The sequence below is a fragment of the Gracilinanus agilis genome, chromosome 5 (assembly GCF_016433145.1).
Source record: "Gracilinanus agilis isolate LMUSP501 chromosome 5, AgileGrace, whole genome shotgun sequence".
NCBI lineage: Eukaryota > Metazoa > Chordata > Mammalia > Didelphimorphia > Didelphidae > Gracilinanus > Gracilinanus agilis.
In genome coordinates, this window is record NC_058134.1 from 138884062 (window position 1) to 138905060 (window position 20999).

The 20999-nt window shown below is 36.1% G+C and overlaps 1 protein-coding gene across 1 annotated transcript in view; it reads right to left on the reverse strand.

Moving 5' to 3' along the window:
* The window catches only part of TES (testin LIM domain protein), a 79921-nt gene that overhangs the window by 19451 nt on the left and 39471 nt on the right, over window positions 1–20999 (reverse strand). Inside the window, exons 2-3 of the mRNA XM_044677638.1 lie at window positions 20528–20613; window positions 773–1025 (exon numbers count right to left, since the gene is read on the reverse strand). Coding sequence (XP_044533573.1) covers window positions 773–1025; window positions 20528–20613 — 339 coding nt within the window. The remainder of the gene's footprint in view (window positions 1–772; window positions 1026–20527; window positions 20614–20999) is intronic.

Genomic DNA, 20999 nt, shown 5'->3' on the forward strand with positions numbered 1-20999 from the left:
TGAGCCTTCTCAGATGTCCAATTTGGCTGTAGTTCTAAGAAAACTGGAGCACACTCTGAACAGTACATTCACTTTTTTGACCTTATACAGCAATATAAGGGCTCTGCTGAATGCTTTTCTTAGCATTGGTGACATAAATTATATTTTTATGATTACAGAGGTAATCCTTTATGGCCTTTTCGAAAATAAGAAAATTTCAAGATTTGTAAACTTGAAAATAAGAGTATTCACTACTTTTCTCTCTGTATTAAAAACAGAATATACTCTCAAGGAATTAAAAACACTGACTCAGAAATCTTTGAAATATTTCCTAACATAGTTACACATGATAGAGTTGCAACAGATAGAAAGTATTATGGGTCCAAGTAATATAAATCCCTAAAAGAATTTGATTCATGATAATAAGCAAAACTGAGGACTCTGGGCCACTAATAATGTGAATGAAAATGTGAAAAGCACATGAAAACATTGACTGATATAAAGTTCTTTATCATTTTATTAACAAAACAAAACAAAACAAAAAAAGCTCAGCCCACAAAAATCTGATAGGAACAAGGTTCCTAATACTCTCCATGTATGGAGACTTCTCATCTCTCTTTCTCTCATGCACATGTTCTTACACATACACATATATACATATATACATATGTACATGTATGTATATATATATATATATACACAGAGAGAGAGAAAGAGAGGCAGCAGAAAGAGAGAAATACACATAGCAACATCTACATACACACATATACAAAATCTTTTATTTTTAACTTACCAGTGCTTGATTCTGGACAGGGGGAGCCCATTCATAGGTAACCGTGTTGATGGAGATATTCTTCTTGGCAGGCACAGGATTGGTCAAGATCATAACATTGCGTTTATACATAGGAATCCCATCTGTTTTCAGCTTTGCAATCAAGGTAGTGTACTTGGTATCTTCAAAAAGCTTTCCCACTTTTCTATCTTCCTCATTGCTCATGAAAACATCATGTTCCTCTTGGCCACATTTGCAATTGCGGCATATTTTCCTATAATTTTGGAGAAAACAGACAATGATAAGTATTCTATTTTTGTGGTGTGGAATAACCTTGTCTTTGTTTCTAATACAAACATATACACATCCCCAATGGAAGCAAAAAGAACGCACTGTATAATTCAGTTAATAGCCATCTCTTTGTTATGAAACATGCATAACATGTCCTCTCCTCCTACCTTAACCAAAAATGATCCTAGAACATTGGTTCACTATTTCTTTCTCTATTTTCAAGTTAACAGTGTGCTGCTACTGTGTAAGGGCAAAGAGGAAGATTTCTCTTCCAGAAACATCCCTTGCATTCTCACAGTCTTTCCCCACCTCTTCTCCAATTGTACTCCTCTTCCTTCACTATATTAGTACAGTCCCCCATAATATCAGTTCAAAGATACAGATAAGCTTTGCAATGCGGCCATTCTGCATACAAATCACTTTGACCTGAAGTCAATCACCAATAATCTTTGAAATGCTTCCAAATCCAGGTTCCTCTATCCCTGGAATCATTGGAGTACCTGAATGTAATCTAGAGATTGTAATCCTCTTATAGCAAGTCCTCAAAGCTTTTCTTTAGACATTTACAATACATAGTAACATTTCCCAACTTGCAAAAAGAATTCCTTCATTGAGTTTCCACTTGCTGAAAAAATACCTTCTGTGGAAATAACCATTTGTCGATATATATGTAAATGACTTCTAACAAAAAAAGGAGAATTACATACTTGTTAGGGTGGGATAGGGTAGAAAAGAAAAAGAACAACATGGAATGAGTCAACAAAAGATTCACAGGATATGAGTGTTGGGAAAGAAAGAGTGGCCATCTAGTACAATTCCCACACAAATAAGGAATACCTAGCATATAACAACCAAGAAGAGGCCACTGCTTTGGCTTGAAGACCTCCAAAAAACAGAGACCTATACTGTTCTTGAGGTAGTCTATTTCACTTTTGGATAGCTTTAATCACTAGCAAATGTATTCTGATATCAAGTCTATATCAATCTCTGAAACCTCCATTGCTCCTGCTTCTGCCTCCTGAGGCCAGAGCATTAAGAACAAATCTCTTTCTCTTTTGCTTGGTAGCCCTTCAAATACTTGAAGACAGACACCATACTTTAAGCATATCCAGTTCTTTCAATAGATACTCATATGACATTGTCAGTGCTCTTTCATTATCCTGATTGCCTTCTCTTAAATATCCTCTTGTTCAACAATGTTCTTAAAAGTGGCACCCAGAAACAAACACAATACTCCAAATATGTCTGATGAGAACAGAGTACAGTGGTTCTACCTGAGAACAGGGAAAGGAAATAGAAATTGGTTGTGAGGGACAGACCATTATTTTTTCCAGCTAAACCAACAGGCTCAGAAGTTACTACAGCAGTAGAATCTGGAATCTGATTGCAATGTAAAATGTGATATAAATCAAAAGATCAAACAATCTGAGGAGAAACTCAACCAAACTCCAAGGACACAACAATTATATAAGCATCTAAAATTGCAAAGCATTTCCACGTGCTCTCCTTCAGGGATGGTGTACACAGTGAGCTAAGTGTGCTCTATGCAGCCCCAAGATATCATTTCTGTCTCAAAATAACATTGTGAGATATGCATATTAATACTATCCCACTATATAGAACTGAAAGGGAAGCTTAAAAGAAAACAGCCATCAAGCATGATCTAGAATAGACCTTGGCTATGCTGCCACATTAGTTAGCGGTGAAGAGGCTTTGTTTCACCCAAGGGAGGAGAGTAAGCAAGAGGAGATCACTGACTTGAAAAACAAACAAGTCAAAGTCAGTAACAGGTATTCTGATATTGGGTCTAGACAGGGTCAGATAGTACTTTTCTTTTTAAGAAGCGTGTCTTTTTTAAGCTTATTTTCCTTGTAGAGCTTTTTAAATATTAACTATATCTCATTAAGAGAAGGAGGTCTTCCCAGTCCAATAAGTAGGAGAGAAATTGAAGTTCTCTTGGGTCCTTTGTGAAAACTAGTGATAGCAGATAGTAAAAGAAAGTATCCTTTGAAGAAGGGCTCTGGAATTTATCAATATAAACTATTCCTGGGCTCCTAAGAGACATTTCTTCATAGACTCTTCTTTAAAATTTTGAAAATATTGAAATTCCATATTATTTTTTATCACACCAACATATCCAAAATGAACTCGTCTTTCTTCATAAAAATGCTCCTCATCCAAATTTTCCAATTTTGGCTACAGAAACAAACATGTAGGTTTGCAACCTCAGTTATCTTTGACCCATTCCACTTTATACTATATAGCTACACAATAGTTAATTCTTGTTTATTCTTTCTCTATACATCTCTTGCATTTATCCTACTCTTTCTGATCATGACCATTACCTTAGGTTCGAGTCTTCATTGCTTTCCAAATGGTTTACTATAATAGTCTCCTAAATAGTTCCCCCCTTCCATTATTTCCTCTTTCCAATTCATCCTCTGTAAAGCTGACAAAATAATCTTCATAAGTCATAAGTATGAATGTATTCCTTCCCTACTGATAAATCATCAGTGGTTCCCTATTGTCCCTAGGATAAAATACCAAAGATTGAGTATTTCAAGAACCTTAAAAATTATCTTTTCCCATTCCAATTTATATATAAGGAAACTAAGGACTCAAGAGAGTTTTAATGACTTGACCAAAGGTCACACAGGGAGCAAGCTGGAGGACAAAGCTTTGAATGCAGGCAGTCTGGCTCCAATTTGGTACTTTCTCCAGAACTATACATATTTGTGTATGGAAAAGGAGAGGAGAAATGAAAAAGTATGAGAGAAAAATGGATAACCATTTATGAAGAGTCATTGAGGAAGGAAGGAAGGAAGAAATAAGATCCATCTGGGAATGATGAAATATGGAGAAGTGGGCAATATAGAGTTTTAAAGATCTCATATTGTTTTTCTATCATGGCTTCATTAAACACTTAAAAATTTAAAAATATGTAAAATTTGGACCAGATGTTAATAAATAATAGAGATTAAAGCTATTTTAATTCTATATTTTCAAGCTGTTCATATAAAGTTGTTCAGTATAAATAAAAACTGACCCATATGCAAAAAAAAAAATGTGTCTTGGCTAGACATATATTATTTAAATCTGTTTGGCTTATACAACCAGGGTATAGTAGGTCTTTTATCCTGTTCACGTAGCGACAATTCACATTAATTATAGGAGTGGTACACAGAGATTCACTAGTGCCTTATCATCCTAGTCTTTTTTTGGGGGTGGGGTAACCCAAATCTATTAGGTGAGGAGAGACATGAGAGAGGGATTCATAGAATCACAGAACCAGAAGGTACTATAGAAATTATCTTCCAGTCTCTTCATTTAACACTTCTCAAATATGTCCCCTTCTTTTTTCTTCAATTGCCACCATCCTGGTGCAGACCCTATCACCTCATGCCTGGAATATCATAAAAGTCTGCTGCTGGTGGGTCTATCTGCTATCCACCTTAAGTCTCCCCTCACTTCGAATGATCATCCTCTTTAGCCAGCAAAGTTAACTTTCCTAAGGCACTGACTTTCCTAAGGCACTGACTTCTTGCCCTCATACTCAATATACTCAAGCAGTTCCCTCTCACTTCCAAAATCAAATACAAGATCTTTAGTTTATCATTCAAAGCCCTTACCACCAAGCCCCCTCCTATATTTTCAGTCTTCTTACACCTCCCATTTCCCACCATGTACTCATAGATGCAGCAACCCTGGTTCATTGGCTGTCCTAAGATCAAGATACTCCATCTCTCAAGTCTAGGCATGTTCTCTGGCTGTCTCCAGCCTCTTCATTTCTGTCTCCTGGATTCCTTTAAGGCTCAAATTAAATCCTAGGTTCTTTAGGAATCCTTTTCCCAACCCCTCCTAACATGAGTCCCTTACACTGGAATCAGTGATTTTCTTTATTATCCTGCATGTAGTTTGTTTGTAAATATTTGCTACTTGTTGTTCCCCCCTTTAGAGTGTTAACTCCTTGAGGGCAGGGACTGACTATCTTTTGCCTCTTTTGGCACAAGTTCTTAGCTGAGTGCCTGGCATATATTACTCTTGTTCAGTCATTTTTCAGTCATGTCTGGCTCTTCACGACCCCATTTGGGGTTTCCTTGGTAGAATTACTAGAATGCTTTGCCATTTCCTTCTCCAGTTCATTTTACATATTAAAAACTCAGGCAAACTGGGTTAAATAAGTTGGCCAGGTTCACTCAGCTAGAAAGTGTCTGAGGGTGGATTTTAACTCAGGCAGATAAGTCTGACTTCATTTCCTGTACTTTATCTGTTGTTCTACCTAATTGCCTACACTAGCATATAGTAGGGACGACTTAATGTTTACTGAAAATGAGATTCCAAAGAAATTAAGGCTCAAGATCACACAGGGAATAAGTATCAGAGGAAGGATAAGAACCAAATTCCCCTGACTACAGACAGCATTTGAACCTGTGTGATGCTGCCTCCAGCCTTTGTGAAACACAGTAAATCATATCACCTCTCTAGAGCTCAGCTTCTTCATTTATAAAATGTGGAGGCTGGTCTAAGTGTCCCTGATGTGTTCCTTCTCATTCAAAATCTATAAATGGAATATGGTGTGTTTGAGAATAATTATGTGAAAAGTCTAGAAAGAGAGATTGGAGCAAGCCTTTAAAGTGAGGGTTCTTCATTGTACATAGAGACTGAAATACTGTGGTAAAATCAAACATAATGGACTTCTGTACTAGCAGCAATACAATGATCCAGGACAATTCTGAGGGATTTATGAAAAAGAACGCTACCCACATTCAGAGGAAGAACTACAGGAGTGGAAACACAGAAGAAAAACAACTGCTTGAACACAAGGATTGATGTGGACAAGATTGGGGATGTAGACTCTAAACAACCACACCAATGTAACTATCAATAATATGGAAATAGGTCTTGATCGATGACACATGTAAAAACCAGTGGAAATGCACGTTGGCTACAGGGGTGGGGGCGAGGGTGAAGAGGATGGAGGGGAGAGTAAGAACATGAATCCTATAACCATGGAAAAATTTTCTGAAAAATAAAAATAAAAAAAAATAAAGTGAGGGTTCTTCACCTCTTTTGTATCATGAACCCCTTTCAGCAGCCTGGTGAAATCACTGGATGAACTCCTTCTCAGAAAAATTTAAAGGGTAGTGGGAAAAAAGTTGCATTTTTCCCACCCAGGTTCATGAATCCCCTGAAATCAGTCCAACGTCACCAGGTTTAAAATCCCTGCTTTATGGGAGTAGAAACACAGAAGAAAAACAACTGCTCCATCACATGGGTTGATGAGGATATGATTGGGGATACTGACACTAAACAATCACCCTAGTGCAAATATCAATAATATGGAAATAGGTCCTGATCAGTGACACATGTAAAACCCAGTGGAATTGCGCGTTGGCTATGTGGGGGGAAGGGGAAGGGGAGAACATGAATCTTGTAACCATGGAAAAATATTCTAATAAAAAGAAATAAATACAAAAAATAAATACAAAGAGAATCCCTGCTTTAAAGAGCTTTAAAATAACTAAAGGAAGCATTTGCAAGCAGGCAAAAGCGACTGAAGCTTGCTCAACAGAGTGACTTGGTCAAACTTCATATATGTAGGAATATCATTTTGGTAGCTACATTAGTTTAGAGTCATTAATTCAGCTGTGCTTCAGATTAACTTATTTTTTGTAGTGTTTATGTAAAATCACAATTTTGGAAGGTTACACAAATGACTTCATGTAGCTCCATATTAATAAGCACTTTTCAGTTTAAAAAAATTAGCCTTTGACATAATTTCAGATGAATCTCATGATAACCTTATGAACTTGGCTAGTGCATAAATGATTAGTCCTCTTTTACATGAATGGAAAACCCCAGAGAGGTCCAAGTGCCTCAGCTTTTAGACCTTCTGATCCCTGTATTCTACTAGCTCTCCAGCCTCTCATTTTATGTTTGCATTTTTGCATATAGGGTTGCCTTAAAGCAAGACATACTTATTAAAACAGATTTCAGAATTTCAGGACCTCACTAGAAACAACTTTTATTATCCACAGGACATGGGCTTGAATTCTGAACTTTGTAATTTAGCTTCCAAACAGTCAGCACATGCCAGCTCAACTCTCAAAGATTCCTTGCTCATAGCTATTATCTTATACTCCCATCTAGTGGAAAAAAGGGCAACTTATCTTTCTGAGATTTCTATTCATTTTGCCTTTTCTTTGTAAATGCTCAGGGCTGGTTTTCTGATACTGTTTTAATATGTTATTGTTGGACCTAATTGAAAATTGTTTCTCTGGAGAGGAGATGTAAAAAGGGAGGAGTTTTACATTTAAAAAAAAATGTGTGAACACGTAATATAGTTTGTCCTATCTAGGAAGTGGACCATGCCAATAAAAGTGTTGCCCAAAGGAAGCCATATCTAGGTAACATGGTACCGGGTTGTACAGTTGTGTTTAAAACCCCATGTAGCCATTAAAACACAGAGAAACAACTGTTCTGTAATCTCAGGAATGGCTATAAATACATTATAAAGAATGAAGAGGGGAATTTTGGAAATGGGGTCAAGCATGAAAATGGAAAAGACCACTAAATGAATTCACTCATGTACAGAACACCTAAATATAACCAGGTAAGGTATTGCATGTAAGATATATATTTAGGCATATGTGTAGGTATTCGAGAGAGGAAGGGAGAGAAATGAGTAATGACTTAATAGATTTTTATCCTCTAAGATTCTACTCACTTGAGTGAATCTAGAAAGCTATTGGCAAGGTCTGGTAGATCCTCTAAAGCCAGAGTTTGGCCTTATAAGGCAACAGTGGTTTTCTGTCATCTGAGAACCAATCTAAAGAACCCACACCAAGACAGCTAAAATACTGAAACATTCTTTAAAAACAAAAACAAAAAAATCCTTTGTAAAACATTAGTATTGCCCAGAGCAAGCAATCTGTTACATTTTTCTGCTCTCTGGTCAAGGCCATTCTTAGAGAAGCACATAGAGAAATTATATTTTGTCTGGTCCTCTCTATCCTTTACCTAAAAGCTGAGTTTAGTAATATGGATCAAAGGCATTCTATTAGTGGAAATGAAATCACAAAAATGTACCTTCAGCTGAAAGGGATATGGAGGAGGACAATGTAAGAAAAGAGTTCACTTGGGGTCTAGGCAGTTTAGAATGTGATTTTAAGTACTGATGATCAGTCATTTTTCAGTCAGGTCCAATTCTTCCTCCAATCTGGGATTTTCTCAGCAAAGATACTAGACTAGTTTGCCATTTCCTTCTCCAGCTTATTTTACAGATGAAAAAACTGAGGCAAACTGGCATAAGTGACTTGCCCAGGGTCACACAATTAATAAGTGTCTGATGCTGGATTTAAACTCATGAAAATACATCTTCCCAACTCTGGGCCCAGAACTCTATCCACTGTGCCACCTAACTGCCTGATTCTATGTTAGTTTTTATGTTAGTTTTATCCCCTATGTCTTTCTGACTCATTTTTCTGCCTTTCTAAAAACAGAAGTTGGCAGAACACCACCATCTCTTTCACTTTTGTCCTCAGTCAACAACATTGCATCCATTCACTAACCCTTAGGAAAGGCTCTCTTGCTTAAAATATATCACAAAGAATATATATATATATATATGTATATATATATATATACATAAACACACACACACACACACACACATATATATATATATATATATATATATATATATATATATATAAATCCATAGGCTTTGCCAATAGGCACACTTTCCTTTCTTAAGCTCCAGTGAAACAGAAAGAAGTCTTAGAGGAATGAGTACTTAAGACTTTGAGTTTGGCAAACAATAGATCTTTTCAGATTGTGGATAAATGGAAAACAACCTACTTCCTGCAATGAATTTTAGGAGGGTAAAAGGTAAACCACAAATAGAACCAGGATCTTAAGACTGGACAGAAGATTGGAATCTGTCCTTTTTAGCACTAACCTTATACTTCCAGCAATAGAAGGGAAGAATCTAGTTCTTAAACCTGGGGTACAGAAGTTTCTAATATAAATTTTAATCTTTTCAAATTTAACACTGGAAAACTTTATATTTGTGAAGCAGTGTTGCACAGAAGATAGCCTGTGGCCTTGAAGTCAAGCCTTTAAGCCTTTGCCTCTGACATTTATTTGCAGTGTGATTCTGGACCAAGTCACTTAAGTTCTCCCTGCTCTAGACTAGACATAAATTCAGAGAGGAAGGGATCTCTGCCAGCAGCATATTGACTTGGAAAACTGTAAATTAACATTATTTATGTTTTATTATATTTTTATTTATTTTGTCAGAATTTTCTCAATTACATTTTAATCTGTTTCAGGCAGCAAAGGTGTTTAGCCACCATGAGTAAGACATCTTTGCTTCAGGCAACTCTTTAAGACTGTAGAATTTCTACACCTAGGAATTCTCCTTTTGCTAATGAAATTATAGGTCCAAACCCTAGGTAGCTGTTATTTATCTTTATATTTGAGATATCTTTGAGATCTTTAAAAAAGAAAATCATTTGGAAGGCAACTAATGACTAAGTCCCAACACCACTTGACCTGCCCTGGCTACTTTCTCTTCCCTTCATTGCTTCCATTCTCTTAGTGAACCTGGACAACTCTGCACATTCTATTCTTGATTTCCTTGCTCTCTTTCCTCTTGCTGCTCATGCTTTGCTAAGCCCAAAAATGGACTGCTCCTACCATCCACCTTCTCTAGAAGTCTCACAACCCCACTCCCTGAGTCCATTTCAAATTTTTGCTATTTAATCTCAACAAGGTCTTCTCTGGATCAAGACAATCTTTTTTTTTTCTTTTTTTCCCCCAATCATCTTACTCTATTCTCTTCTTTCTTAACTCTACCCATAACCATCAACTGGGGATTTTACCTGACAAATTTCAGGTTATTACCTATGAGTTCCCCCTTTCCCTCTTCATCTCACTTTGATATCATCACTTACTCTTACATAACTCCATAAATCTGGGCTCGGATGAAGAGATGATTCTTCCTAACAAGGCCAGCCTTCTATATGTACCTTTGATCCAAACCCTTTCATGTTCTCCAGCAGATTAGCTAACCTCCAACCCTTATCCCTCCTCTTTTCTTAATCTTCAATTTCTTTTCTAGCTAACTGGTTTCTTCTTCCTTGTTGCTTATGAACACGTCCAAGCCTCTCCCATCCTTAAAAAAAATCTTCACTAGATTCTATTACACAGATAGTTATCATCCCATAGCTTTCCTCCTTTCCTCAGCCAAACTCCTTCAAAAAGTTGTTTATGCTTGTTACTTCCACTTTTTATTTTAGGTCCTTCTAAAATTTTTGAAATTTGGCTTCCAACCTCTGTCTTTCATTTAAACCCTTTATAATTTGGCCTCAAACTATCTTTCTAGCCTTTGGACACAATAGTATTCCCTTCATTCATACAACTATAGTTTTTTTTTTTCATAACAATCTCCTTACTGTTCCTCAAACCCATTCTCTTTACCAACTTAATGACTTTTTACTGCTTATATCACATGCTTAAGATGGTCTCTAACTTCCTTTATAACTTAGATTCAGCTTCATATTCTGTGTGAGGTCTTTCCTATGCCCCCAGTGCCTTCCCATTCATAGATACTTATATCTAACCTACCTACATACCCATATAACTGTGTACCTATGTACCTACATACCTAAGTATTTATCTGTCTGTCTATCTATCTATTCTGTCTAGCTATCCATCTATCATCTATCCATTTATCTATCTATCCATCTATCGATCTATCCTTCCATCCATCCACCTATCCATTCATCCATCTATCTATCTCTACCCATCTTATCTTTCTATCTATCCATCTATCATCTATGTTTATCTATCTATCTATCTATCTATCAATCCATCCATCTATTTATCCATCTATCTGTCTAGCTTTCTATCTATCTATCTATCTATCTATCTATCTGTCTATCTGTCTATATATCCATTTATTTGCCTGTCTATCCATCTATCCATCCATCTATCTAATATTTATGTGAAGAACATATCCATCCATATATAACAATAAATGTTTGCTTGTTTTATTGATCTTTAATTTATAGGCTTAGAAAACTGCCTGGGCACTGAGAGGTTAAATGCTTTATTGAGTACTGAGCACTTAGCAAATAATCACTAAATAAAAAGGTCTAAGATTATATATTTTTACAAATGCTCCAGCTTTTAAGTGCCAAAGGAAGGAAAAGAACCCAAGACTTCCTGAATCCAAGGTCTGCCCTGTATTTCCTGTTTCAGGCTGCTTCTTAAAATAAACACACACACATATTACACATTCACATACTAAGCCTAAACTTCATATTTTTATGGTCCATATATGGTGGTAAAGTACTAAGTATTGTATAAAATACACATGAAATCAAGTGTAGACAACTATTACCTTTATAATTATATAAATGTTCAAAATCAGAGTGGGAATGATAAAGTAGTACTCTCCTTTACTCACCTCAAAAGCGGTAGTAAAGGTAGTTGTACTCATAGTGGTCATAGTCATATTAGTAATAACTAATATGTCAGCAACATTTTAAGATTTGACTTTTACAAATTTATCATCTCATTTGATCCTATTGTTATCCCCATTTTACAAATGAGCAAACAGAGAAAGAGAGTTTGAATGCTTATTCAGGGTCTCAAAATGAGTGTCTGAAGAAACAAACAGTCAAACTCATTTCCTCCTGACTCTGGGTCTAGCACTCTATCCACTGTACCACCCAGCAGCAGTAATTCCTCCACCTCGCCTATTTTACAGTTAGTTAGTATCAAAATGGCAACTTGTACAATAGCTTTTCTGAGAAGTAAATGGAGCTTCAGTTCATAAAAAGGAGATCCTTGAAATGCTGCCAACATTAACAATGGTTTAAAGACATGACCAGCGCATGGTTACAAGCTATAATTTTAAATAGTTAGGAGATGGTTGTAGGTAACAAGTATATACATATATGGAGAGAAACTTTTTTATTGCTATTGACTCTGACAGAAGAGCGCATGCATTAATCCATTTTTGGGGGGCAGTTTTTCTGTTCAAATCCAATCAAAACCAATTTGAACAGAAACATTTTTTATTCAAAACGTTTCTCTCAATGATTTGGAGCTGTTTTTACTGTTCTATTAATAATCCCAAGAACTTCGCATTAACTATGGCTGAATTGAGATGACTATACTTGGACATTTGTAAAAATATAAAACCTCAGACCTTCTTACTTAGTACTTATTTTGTGTTGGCACTCAATAAATATTGTTAGTTGGCTGAAATCCATTGGAAGCCCTCCTCCCACCCACTTTCAGTGCAGAGAAGCTACTTTTTATTTCTCCACAACAATGGAGGGTTAGGGTACAGTGCTGGTAAAGAGGAAGAAAAGAGGATGAAGTGATAAGAGGTGGTAATGATGGTGATACCAATAATAAAATATATAACAAAACCAAGCATGTAACTCATTGGTCCTTTAAACAGTCCTAAGAAGTTGATATAGGTAATCTTTTGTCCTTATTTTACAGATGAGGAAAATGAGGCACTGATCCACAGATCATGTGTTTCAGAGGTAGTCTCTCTCCAAGACTGATGATTTTTCAACTATACTTCATAGCTCCCTAATGGTGTTTCTTTTAGTTCCTCAAAGTCTTCAAATAATCAAAAGGTAGAATGAGGAGAGAAGAAGGAAGCTGGTAGAACAAGGGAAGGGCCACCACTTCCAGCTGTAGTTCCTTCTCCAGTGGTTATTCTGACAAACTTCGTAGGGAAGTCATTGCATAATTGGAGCAACCAATTTAGATGGCTACTCTAGGTTTGGAAACCCCTGAGAAGACCTAAGAAAAGAAGCCAAAGAAACTTAATGATAGAAATATGATTCTAATTGAAAGAACACTGGAAATTGAGAAACCCATGAATCTGGCTCTAGGACCTTGACTAAATGATTTTGCCATATCGAATAAAATGAGAAATTTAAACTAGATCACCTTTAAAGGGCTTTCTATCGCTATAATTTTATGATCTATGATTCAGCCCCTTTAGTCTCTCCCTATACTTATGATGCGCTTGATTTGCGAGGATAGAGGAGGGCTGCTGACACCTGGGTACTATCCAGTTTTGCTATACCACATACTCTGAATTTCCTCATTGAGGTCAAATATTCTTTGATGGTAAATTTGGTCCTTGGAAATAGCCAGTTATATGAATTAAATTTGGCAAATATAATTTTTTTAAATTGAACTTAAGATGAAAAGACCAAAATAATGAGAACCTCTTTATTACATGACTAATTAACTAGTTGGAAGAGAAATATGCCTAAAGAAGAAGTCCATATATTTAAAGGAATGGTGCATTTGGGGGAATATGTAAGTAAGCCTGCCAAGGTAGAATTTCTAAAATGCAACTCACTAGGAGTATATATGTTCTGATAGACATCAGTCAAATAATCAGTTTCATTAGCTTCTTATTATATACACTATAGTTTCCTGCCAGTGGGCAGCAGAGCTCTGATCCTTACCTATTAGAGTGGCAGCCCATCAATGAAGGTACACAGTCAAAAGCACCACCCAGAGTATCTCATGATAGCTGTAATACATATATTATTCATATACATTTGAGAAACAGAACTACTCTAAATTCATTTCCTACTGGTTGATTAAAAATCACAGAAACCCAATGCCCTTTGTGCTTGTACAGACCATTTCTATGATCAAATAAAGATGTTGCCTTCTGTTTATCTCTCTAATTATTGTCTAAAAGTTATTGACTACATTGGAGTGTTAAGGGGTAAAAAATAAGTAAAAGGTGACATTCTAAGGGCTAAGGATGGTGGCTCCAAACTTCAACTTAACCAAAAGCACAAAAGTAGAACTGGAATATCTAGGTGGAAGGCAAAAAAGTAGTTAATAAAGAAATTCTGTTGAGTAACTTCTATGCAAACTGAGGACTCAGACATATTTGGAGGTGGCATGAGAGTTAGGCCAAAATTCAACCTGAGTGCAGAATAGGTACTAAGAGAAATAACTAATCACCATTGCCACCAACAGTTACAAAATACTTGAGCATTCTCTCATTTGAGCCTAATGAAATGCTTGTGTGGTAAGTATTACAGGTGTTATTATCCCCATTTTGCAGATGGTGAAAAGAGGCTTAGGGAGATTTTCTGACTTGCCCAAAACTCTAGGTAGTTCAAGTCAAAGGAAAATTCAAACCCAAGTCTTCCTGATTTCCAATTTCTCCACTTTAAGCAGAAAGATTTGGACCATCTTGTACAGATGGATATTTAATCTAAAGGTAAAAGGTCGTATCATTTTTAAAAGAGAGAAAAGAAAAAGGGGCGCTTTTACAATCAATGAATGGGGAGGAATTCTTAACCAAGCAACATATAGAGCTGATGATAAAAGACAAAATAAACAATTTGTATTACTTAAAACTAAAGTTTCATGCAAAATCATTGCACCTAGTATAAGAAGGGGGAAAATCATAGGCTAAAAGATCTACAGTTGACAGGGACACCTCAGAATACATGTAAGTCTGCAACTACCAAAAAAGGCCTCAAAATATTAAGTGACTTGCCTAAGATCACACAGGTAATTAATGTGAGAAGAATTTGAATTCCAATTCTCTTACAACCAGTGCTGTTTCTCCTGTCAGTGGTATCTTAGTCAACTGTAGGGGCAAAATTATCTATGCAACTAATATCTCTGAAAAAAGTCTGGAATCAACTAGTTTCAAAGAATTGACATAAATATATAGGATCATAAGCCACTCCACAGCATATAAATGGTCAAAATAACATGTATATTTATTAGGAAAGATGCAAATGCTCAGTACCTGTTTGTAGAAAGGTTCTAAATTACTTATGAGGAAATGAAAATTAAAGCAATTTTGAGATTTCTACCTCATGCCCATTAAATTATCAAGGATGAGAGAGAATTGGCAATACCCACTGTTGGCGTATTAGAAGAAGACAAGTATATTAATATATGCTTCATTTATATAGAACTTATAGACTGCTTTAAAGTTTTATTAATTAATCCATGAACATTACTAATTGCCTACTGTGTGCAGGGTACTGTGCTAAGTACAAAAAAAATAAATAAATAAAAGATGGTCCCTGCCTTCAAATTGCTTACAATTTAATAGGAGTAGACAATATGCAAACAACTATATACAAAGCAAGATAAATACAGGAAAAATAGGAAATAACTAATATAGGGAAGGCACTACGAACTGGAGGGGGCTAGAAATTAGAGGGATTTTAATATGAATTTAAAGGAAGCCAGGCAAATGAGTACAGAGAGAGCTTAAGAGGCAGGGCATTCCAGACATTGGGGAGAACCAGTAAGAATGCCCTGAGCAGAGGGATGGAATGTCTTTTTTTAGAAAAACCAAGAGGCCAATGTTATTGGAACGAAGGGTACATGTCTTGGAGTAAGGTATAAGATTGAAAGGTAAGAAAGAGCTAAGGTATGAAGGGCTTTGAATGTCAAATAAAGCATTTTGTATTTGTCCCTGGAACCAGTAAGGAGCCACTGAAGTTTATTGAGTAACGAAATGATATGATGAGAGCTGTACTTTAGGAAAATCTCTGTAGTGGCTGAATGGAGGATGGTTTGGGAAGGGAAGCACCTTAAAACAGGCAGACCTGTCAGCAGACTAATGTTATAATAAATGATAAGGCTCTACACTAGAGTTGGGGCAGTCAGAGGAGAAGAGGAGGTATATTTGAGAGATGTACAAAGCACTTTACAATTACTAGCTCATTTAATCCTCAAACTAACCCTGGGAGATAGGAGCTATTATTACCCCCGTTTTACAGATGAGGAGGACTTGCTCATCTGTAAGACTTGCTCAGTGTCACATAGCTATTAACTGTCTGAGGCCAGATATAAGCTCGGTCTTCAGCCCACTTTTTGCCACACACCTGCTGCAAATATGAACAGATGCTCTGAAGAATGATTTAAAATTATATAGGGAAAATCACTAAACTGTTTATAAAGGCTTTGAACTAGTGAGTTCAAACACTGATAAGCCTGTACAAGCTTCTGCTTCCTTTGTGGTTGGGGAAGATTCAACTTGGATCAGGGATTAAATGAAGCTTGTAACCAGAGAGGAAAAACAGGATTCCCATTTACTCAAACAGAGAAAGTTCTGGGCTGGGAACAAGCTGTGTTTGTGGGTCTTGAAGAGGTACTCAAAACTAAGGAATCTCTAAACAAAACATCTAACACAGAACAAAGCTGAATTCCTTGTTTCTTCCGGGTGCCTCAAACGGCCCAGTTGTATGTCACTCCTACTTTTACACATAGGAGATTTTCCACACTCACTTGAAATGAATGGTCTGAGGTGGGTAGGTAATGACATTTTTCCCACAGGGTGGGGAGGGTGGTTTCAGAAGAAGGGAAGGCTAGTTACCACAAGAAAGCTTCAAGCTGCATCTTCAGTTGTGGAAGTAAAGTCAAAGGGAAAAGTAACACATTTTTGTTATAGCCTAGATTATAAAGGCCATAACGAAGAGAGAGACTTGTCTCTGACTCACATCAGAAGGAAGATAGATGGATTCTTGTCTCAAATGACCTTGGAAAAACCATGATAGATATGAAGGCTTGTCTAAGGCTCGTTGTCTTTTATGGTTATTAATAAATTCTGAGGTTACATCTGGGTGAAATCATTAGTCTTTGTATAGTAGAATGGAAATGAACAATCCTTTTTACATATCAAAGATCTGCCATTGTTGAGCTTTGAAAAATCATAACTGTGTCAAAGAAGATTTAGGCGAAATTAGTAATTCCATTTGAGATTAGCCAGAGTTTGAGATGGAAGGTAAGAAAAGGAGGATGTAGCAGAATAAGCTAGAATGATTTTCTGCTTTGTCTTTCAAGTCTTTTATCAATTCTATGCGCAAGTCACTGAAAAATTAAAACAGTTACCTTTTTTGTTAATCAAGTCAGTTACCTTTTTGATATGATTATCAATTATATAGATTTCCATAGAGATATGCAAATTAGATATATGCATACATGTATATATGTAGCTTATAAAATTCCAACTCTGCACTATCTAGATAGCTAAGCAAGATAGAGCAAATAAAAGGTCATCCAGGAACAGTATTAATAATTCATATTATTTATAAACTATATCAAAATTTATAAATAAATATTAATATATTATATCTGGCAGAAATTCAATATAGAAACCAAGTTATGTGTAAGAGTCCACATCATCTACCTCTTCAGAGTGGCAAGACAGTTTTTTAAAATCTCATTTTTTTAGGTGAAAAATTAGACTGTAAAAACATGTAGTAGAAAAAAAGTAAATGGCTGCAGTATTAAACCACTAAAACAGGAATCCAAACCTTTTTTTTTTTCTTCAGGAAAAGCTGACAATTTTGAATAGACCTTTCTCAGTTAGTCAGGGATAACTCTATAACCTACCAAAAAGGGTATGAAATGACAAGTACACATTGGCCCAGTAGAGGGTAGTGTAGCCTCTCACAAAGCAGACAAAATCAGCTATCTCAGAACATTACATCAACCTTAAAGAATTTCAGTACACCAACATCCAACTTTATATTTACTGATTTTTGCCTTTTCAAAGCATCCTAGAAGCATGACCTCTTTGAGAAGGAATCAGAAGGAAACATAATTATAAAGTCCCTCTGAATGTGTTCTGAAAGTCCCTTGGAAGGTGCCTCCTTAAACATAAACATTAATGCTCACACAGTCAACAAACCTAAAAATGTCTCTTATAGTTAGCTATTAAAAAAAATTGGAATGCTGTGATGCCTCTCAAATAATATTCATGCTATAAATGTAACAAGCCATTGAATAATCAAGCATTTTGATAATACACTCTTTCTCTTTTCTGTCTGGAATGAGCTACTTCTTAGGAAGAGCACTCAGGCTGAGGTATCAAATAAGTGGCCCGGTGGCCACAACATTCCCAAGAGAAGCTCAAATTAGATTAAAATGTAATTGGGAAATATTTAACAAATAAGCAAAAATACAATAGAACCTAAGATAATATTATGTTTTGGAACTAAATAAATATGTGGTCTGGAGGAATTCTTACTGGATAGATCAGTGGCTCCTGTTTCTATCCTTGAGATCCTGCTAAGAGCCTTTAAATTTGAGCAGCACGTGATCAGATATGATAGTGGTTTCATAATAACCAACTGAGAATGTCAGATGGCCATAGAGAGCTGCAAAAAGCTCTCCAAGAAAATCTATACACAAAGCTTTGATCAATCTAACCAGTGTATATAAATGAATGTGATCCATGCTAGCACATTGCATAATAAAGTAACTTTTCTTTCTGGTCATAAGTTGCTGTAACATTTCAGATTTTTCCTCAGCAGTTAAATGTGCTGCTGACAGATTTACAGTCCTGATAACAATATTCATTAATTCTAACTATTACATAGAAGGTTGATTTCTATAACTCATGAAATATGTAAAGTATTACCACAATTTTATTTTAAATAATGCCAAAGTATACCCCACTTAGCATCATAATATTCAATCATTTTGGTCATGTCTAATTTTGGGGGACCCCATTTGGGTTTTTCTTGGCAAAGACATTGTAATACTTTGCCATTTCCTTCTCCAGTTCATTTTACAGATGTGGAAACTGAGGCAAACAGGATTAAGTGACTTGTCCAGGGTCACACAGCTATTAAGTGTCTGAGGCTACATTTGAACTCAGAAAGATGAGTCTTCCCGGCTCCCCTTATTAGCCAACATGTGTTCAATGACCATTTCTATTCAAACAATGCTCATATCTACAAAGTAAGCCCAATCTTTCTCTTACATCTCATTTCCCTAACTTCCTATTGGGCATCCTCAACTAGAGGTGCTATGGGCACCTTAAAATCAAAACTCAGTTTCCAAATAGCACCTCAACTTGTTTTTTTAATTTTAATTTTTAATATTTTCCCAGAGTTACATGTTTCATGTTCTTTTCCTCTCCCCTAACCCTCCATTGCCCCCTTAGCCAATGCACAATCCCACTCACACCTCAACTTGTATCCTGTAAACTTCCCTGTTTCTAGTGAAAACACCAGCATCCTTCTAATTCTGCAGGTTAGCAAGCCAAGAAACATGTTTGTCTCCTTTCCCCTCTATCCAAATGAAAGTTAAGTTTTATTAATTCTCCTTCTACAACATCTATGATATCTATCCCTTTCTCTCTAATCACTCATGGTTAGTCCTTTATTACCTTTCTTAGACTATATCAGCCTCTAAATTGGTCTCTCTGTTTCCAGGCTCATACTTCAATCCATTTTCTACACAGTTACAAAATAATCTTTCTGAAGAATCAGAGGTTTAATTATATCACTCTTGCTCAAAAACCTTCAGTGGCTCATTCTACTTTCTAGGATAAAACACACAGAGAGACACATTGGAAATTCAAAGCTCCTCATTCTTTTTCTACCTACCTTTCCTGATTTATTCCATATGACTACTCTCCTCTCACTACAAGCCAGCCTAAATATCCTAACTTAGCACTCCATCTCCTTCCCCTACCCCTCCCTACCCTCAGCTCTTCTCCACGCCTGGATTACACTCTCTCTCTTCTCACCCTTCTCTCTTAGAATCCGTAGTTTCTTTCAAACTTCAGCTCAGGTATTAAAACTTATGAAAAGTATGCCCTGATCACTCTAATTGTTCATGTTCTCATCTCTCTCCAGTCACCCAAGTTAACCACATCCTAGTCAACTACTCCTTTAACATTTCCCTTCTCATCATGTTACACACCCAATGAGCTACCTAATCACGTTGTTCCCACATCATTTCTCCACCCAGAAAGCCACCCTTCCGGAGTAAACCACTTTCACCTACATTTGAACTGCCACAATAACCTCCTAACTGGTTTCCCTGTTTCCATTCTGTCTCCTTTCAACATAGATGCCAAAATAAAACTCAGGTCTCCTGCCACCGCTCATCATTTTTTCAATTACATCCCATAGGAAACAATGTGACTGCTAGCATTCCAGGGGTGTTAGTTTTGATCAATTGGTCTGCATCTTAAACTATCAGTCAAAGGAGGTTATAATGTTATTACATTTTCATTTTATTGTAACACATTGATGATGCTATTGCAGAGAAGATATCAGGGCACTATTGTGCAGAATATGCCTGGAATACTGTAAAAGACATAATCTCAATAGATTAATAAAGCAGACTCATTTGCTATTCTGAAAATATCAGATCCTGCTTTCTGGATCTAAAGGCAATTTAAAAGGAAAATGAACAAATCAAGTCCTCTAAGATGTGGTTTTGTGGTCCAATTAGTTCATTACCACATAATAATAGGGGGAAAGGAAGGCTTTACATTTTATTCACATCTCAGAATAAAGAATGATAGATTTGCATTTAGCAATCATGCCAGGCAACTTGGCACTGTCTCACTGTATAAAAAAAAGCTGAGGAATTACTGCCATAGAGAGGAACTGACTAATGTAGTGCTTAATTTTTTAAAAGCATTACCTCCAGAAGTGCAGCTCGAATCCTTCACATTTTTCCTTGCATTTTAAGCAGGGGGCACCAAATCCTTGCTCATGACCTAAGCCCATCTGTTCAAAAGAAAACAGGAGAATATGCCTTTATACCATATTAAACATTAAAAATCATTTTTAAAAAATATTCAGCTACCACTAATTTTATATTTAAAAGTATTTAAATGTAGTTTTTTATGGGGTCGAGTAGAAGGAGAAAAACAACATCTCATTTAAACACTGCAAATACCTAAGCAAATTATAGATTAGAGTAGTATTCATGACGTTTATGCTAGGAAACAAATGCACATTTAAAAAAATGAGGCCTGACAAGCAACCAATTAACAGAATCAGAATATTGCAAACCCTTAAGTGCTGTATAAACAGGAGCAAACTGTAGCTATATATTATGTACATGTTGTATGTACATACATACACCCACACATATATACCATGAAAAAGTA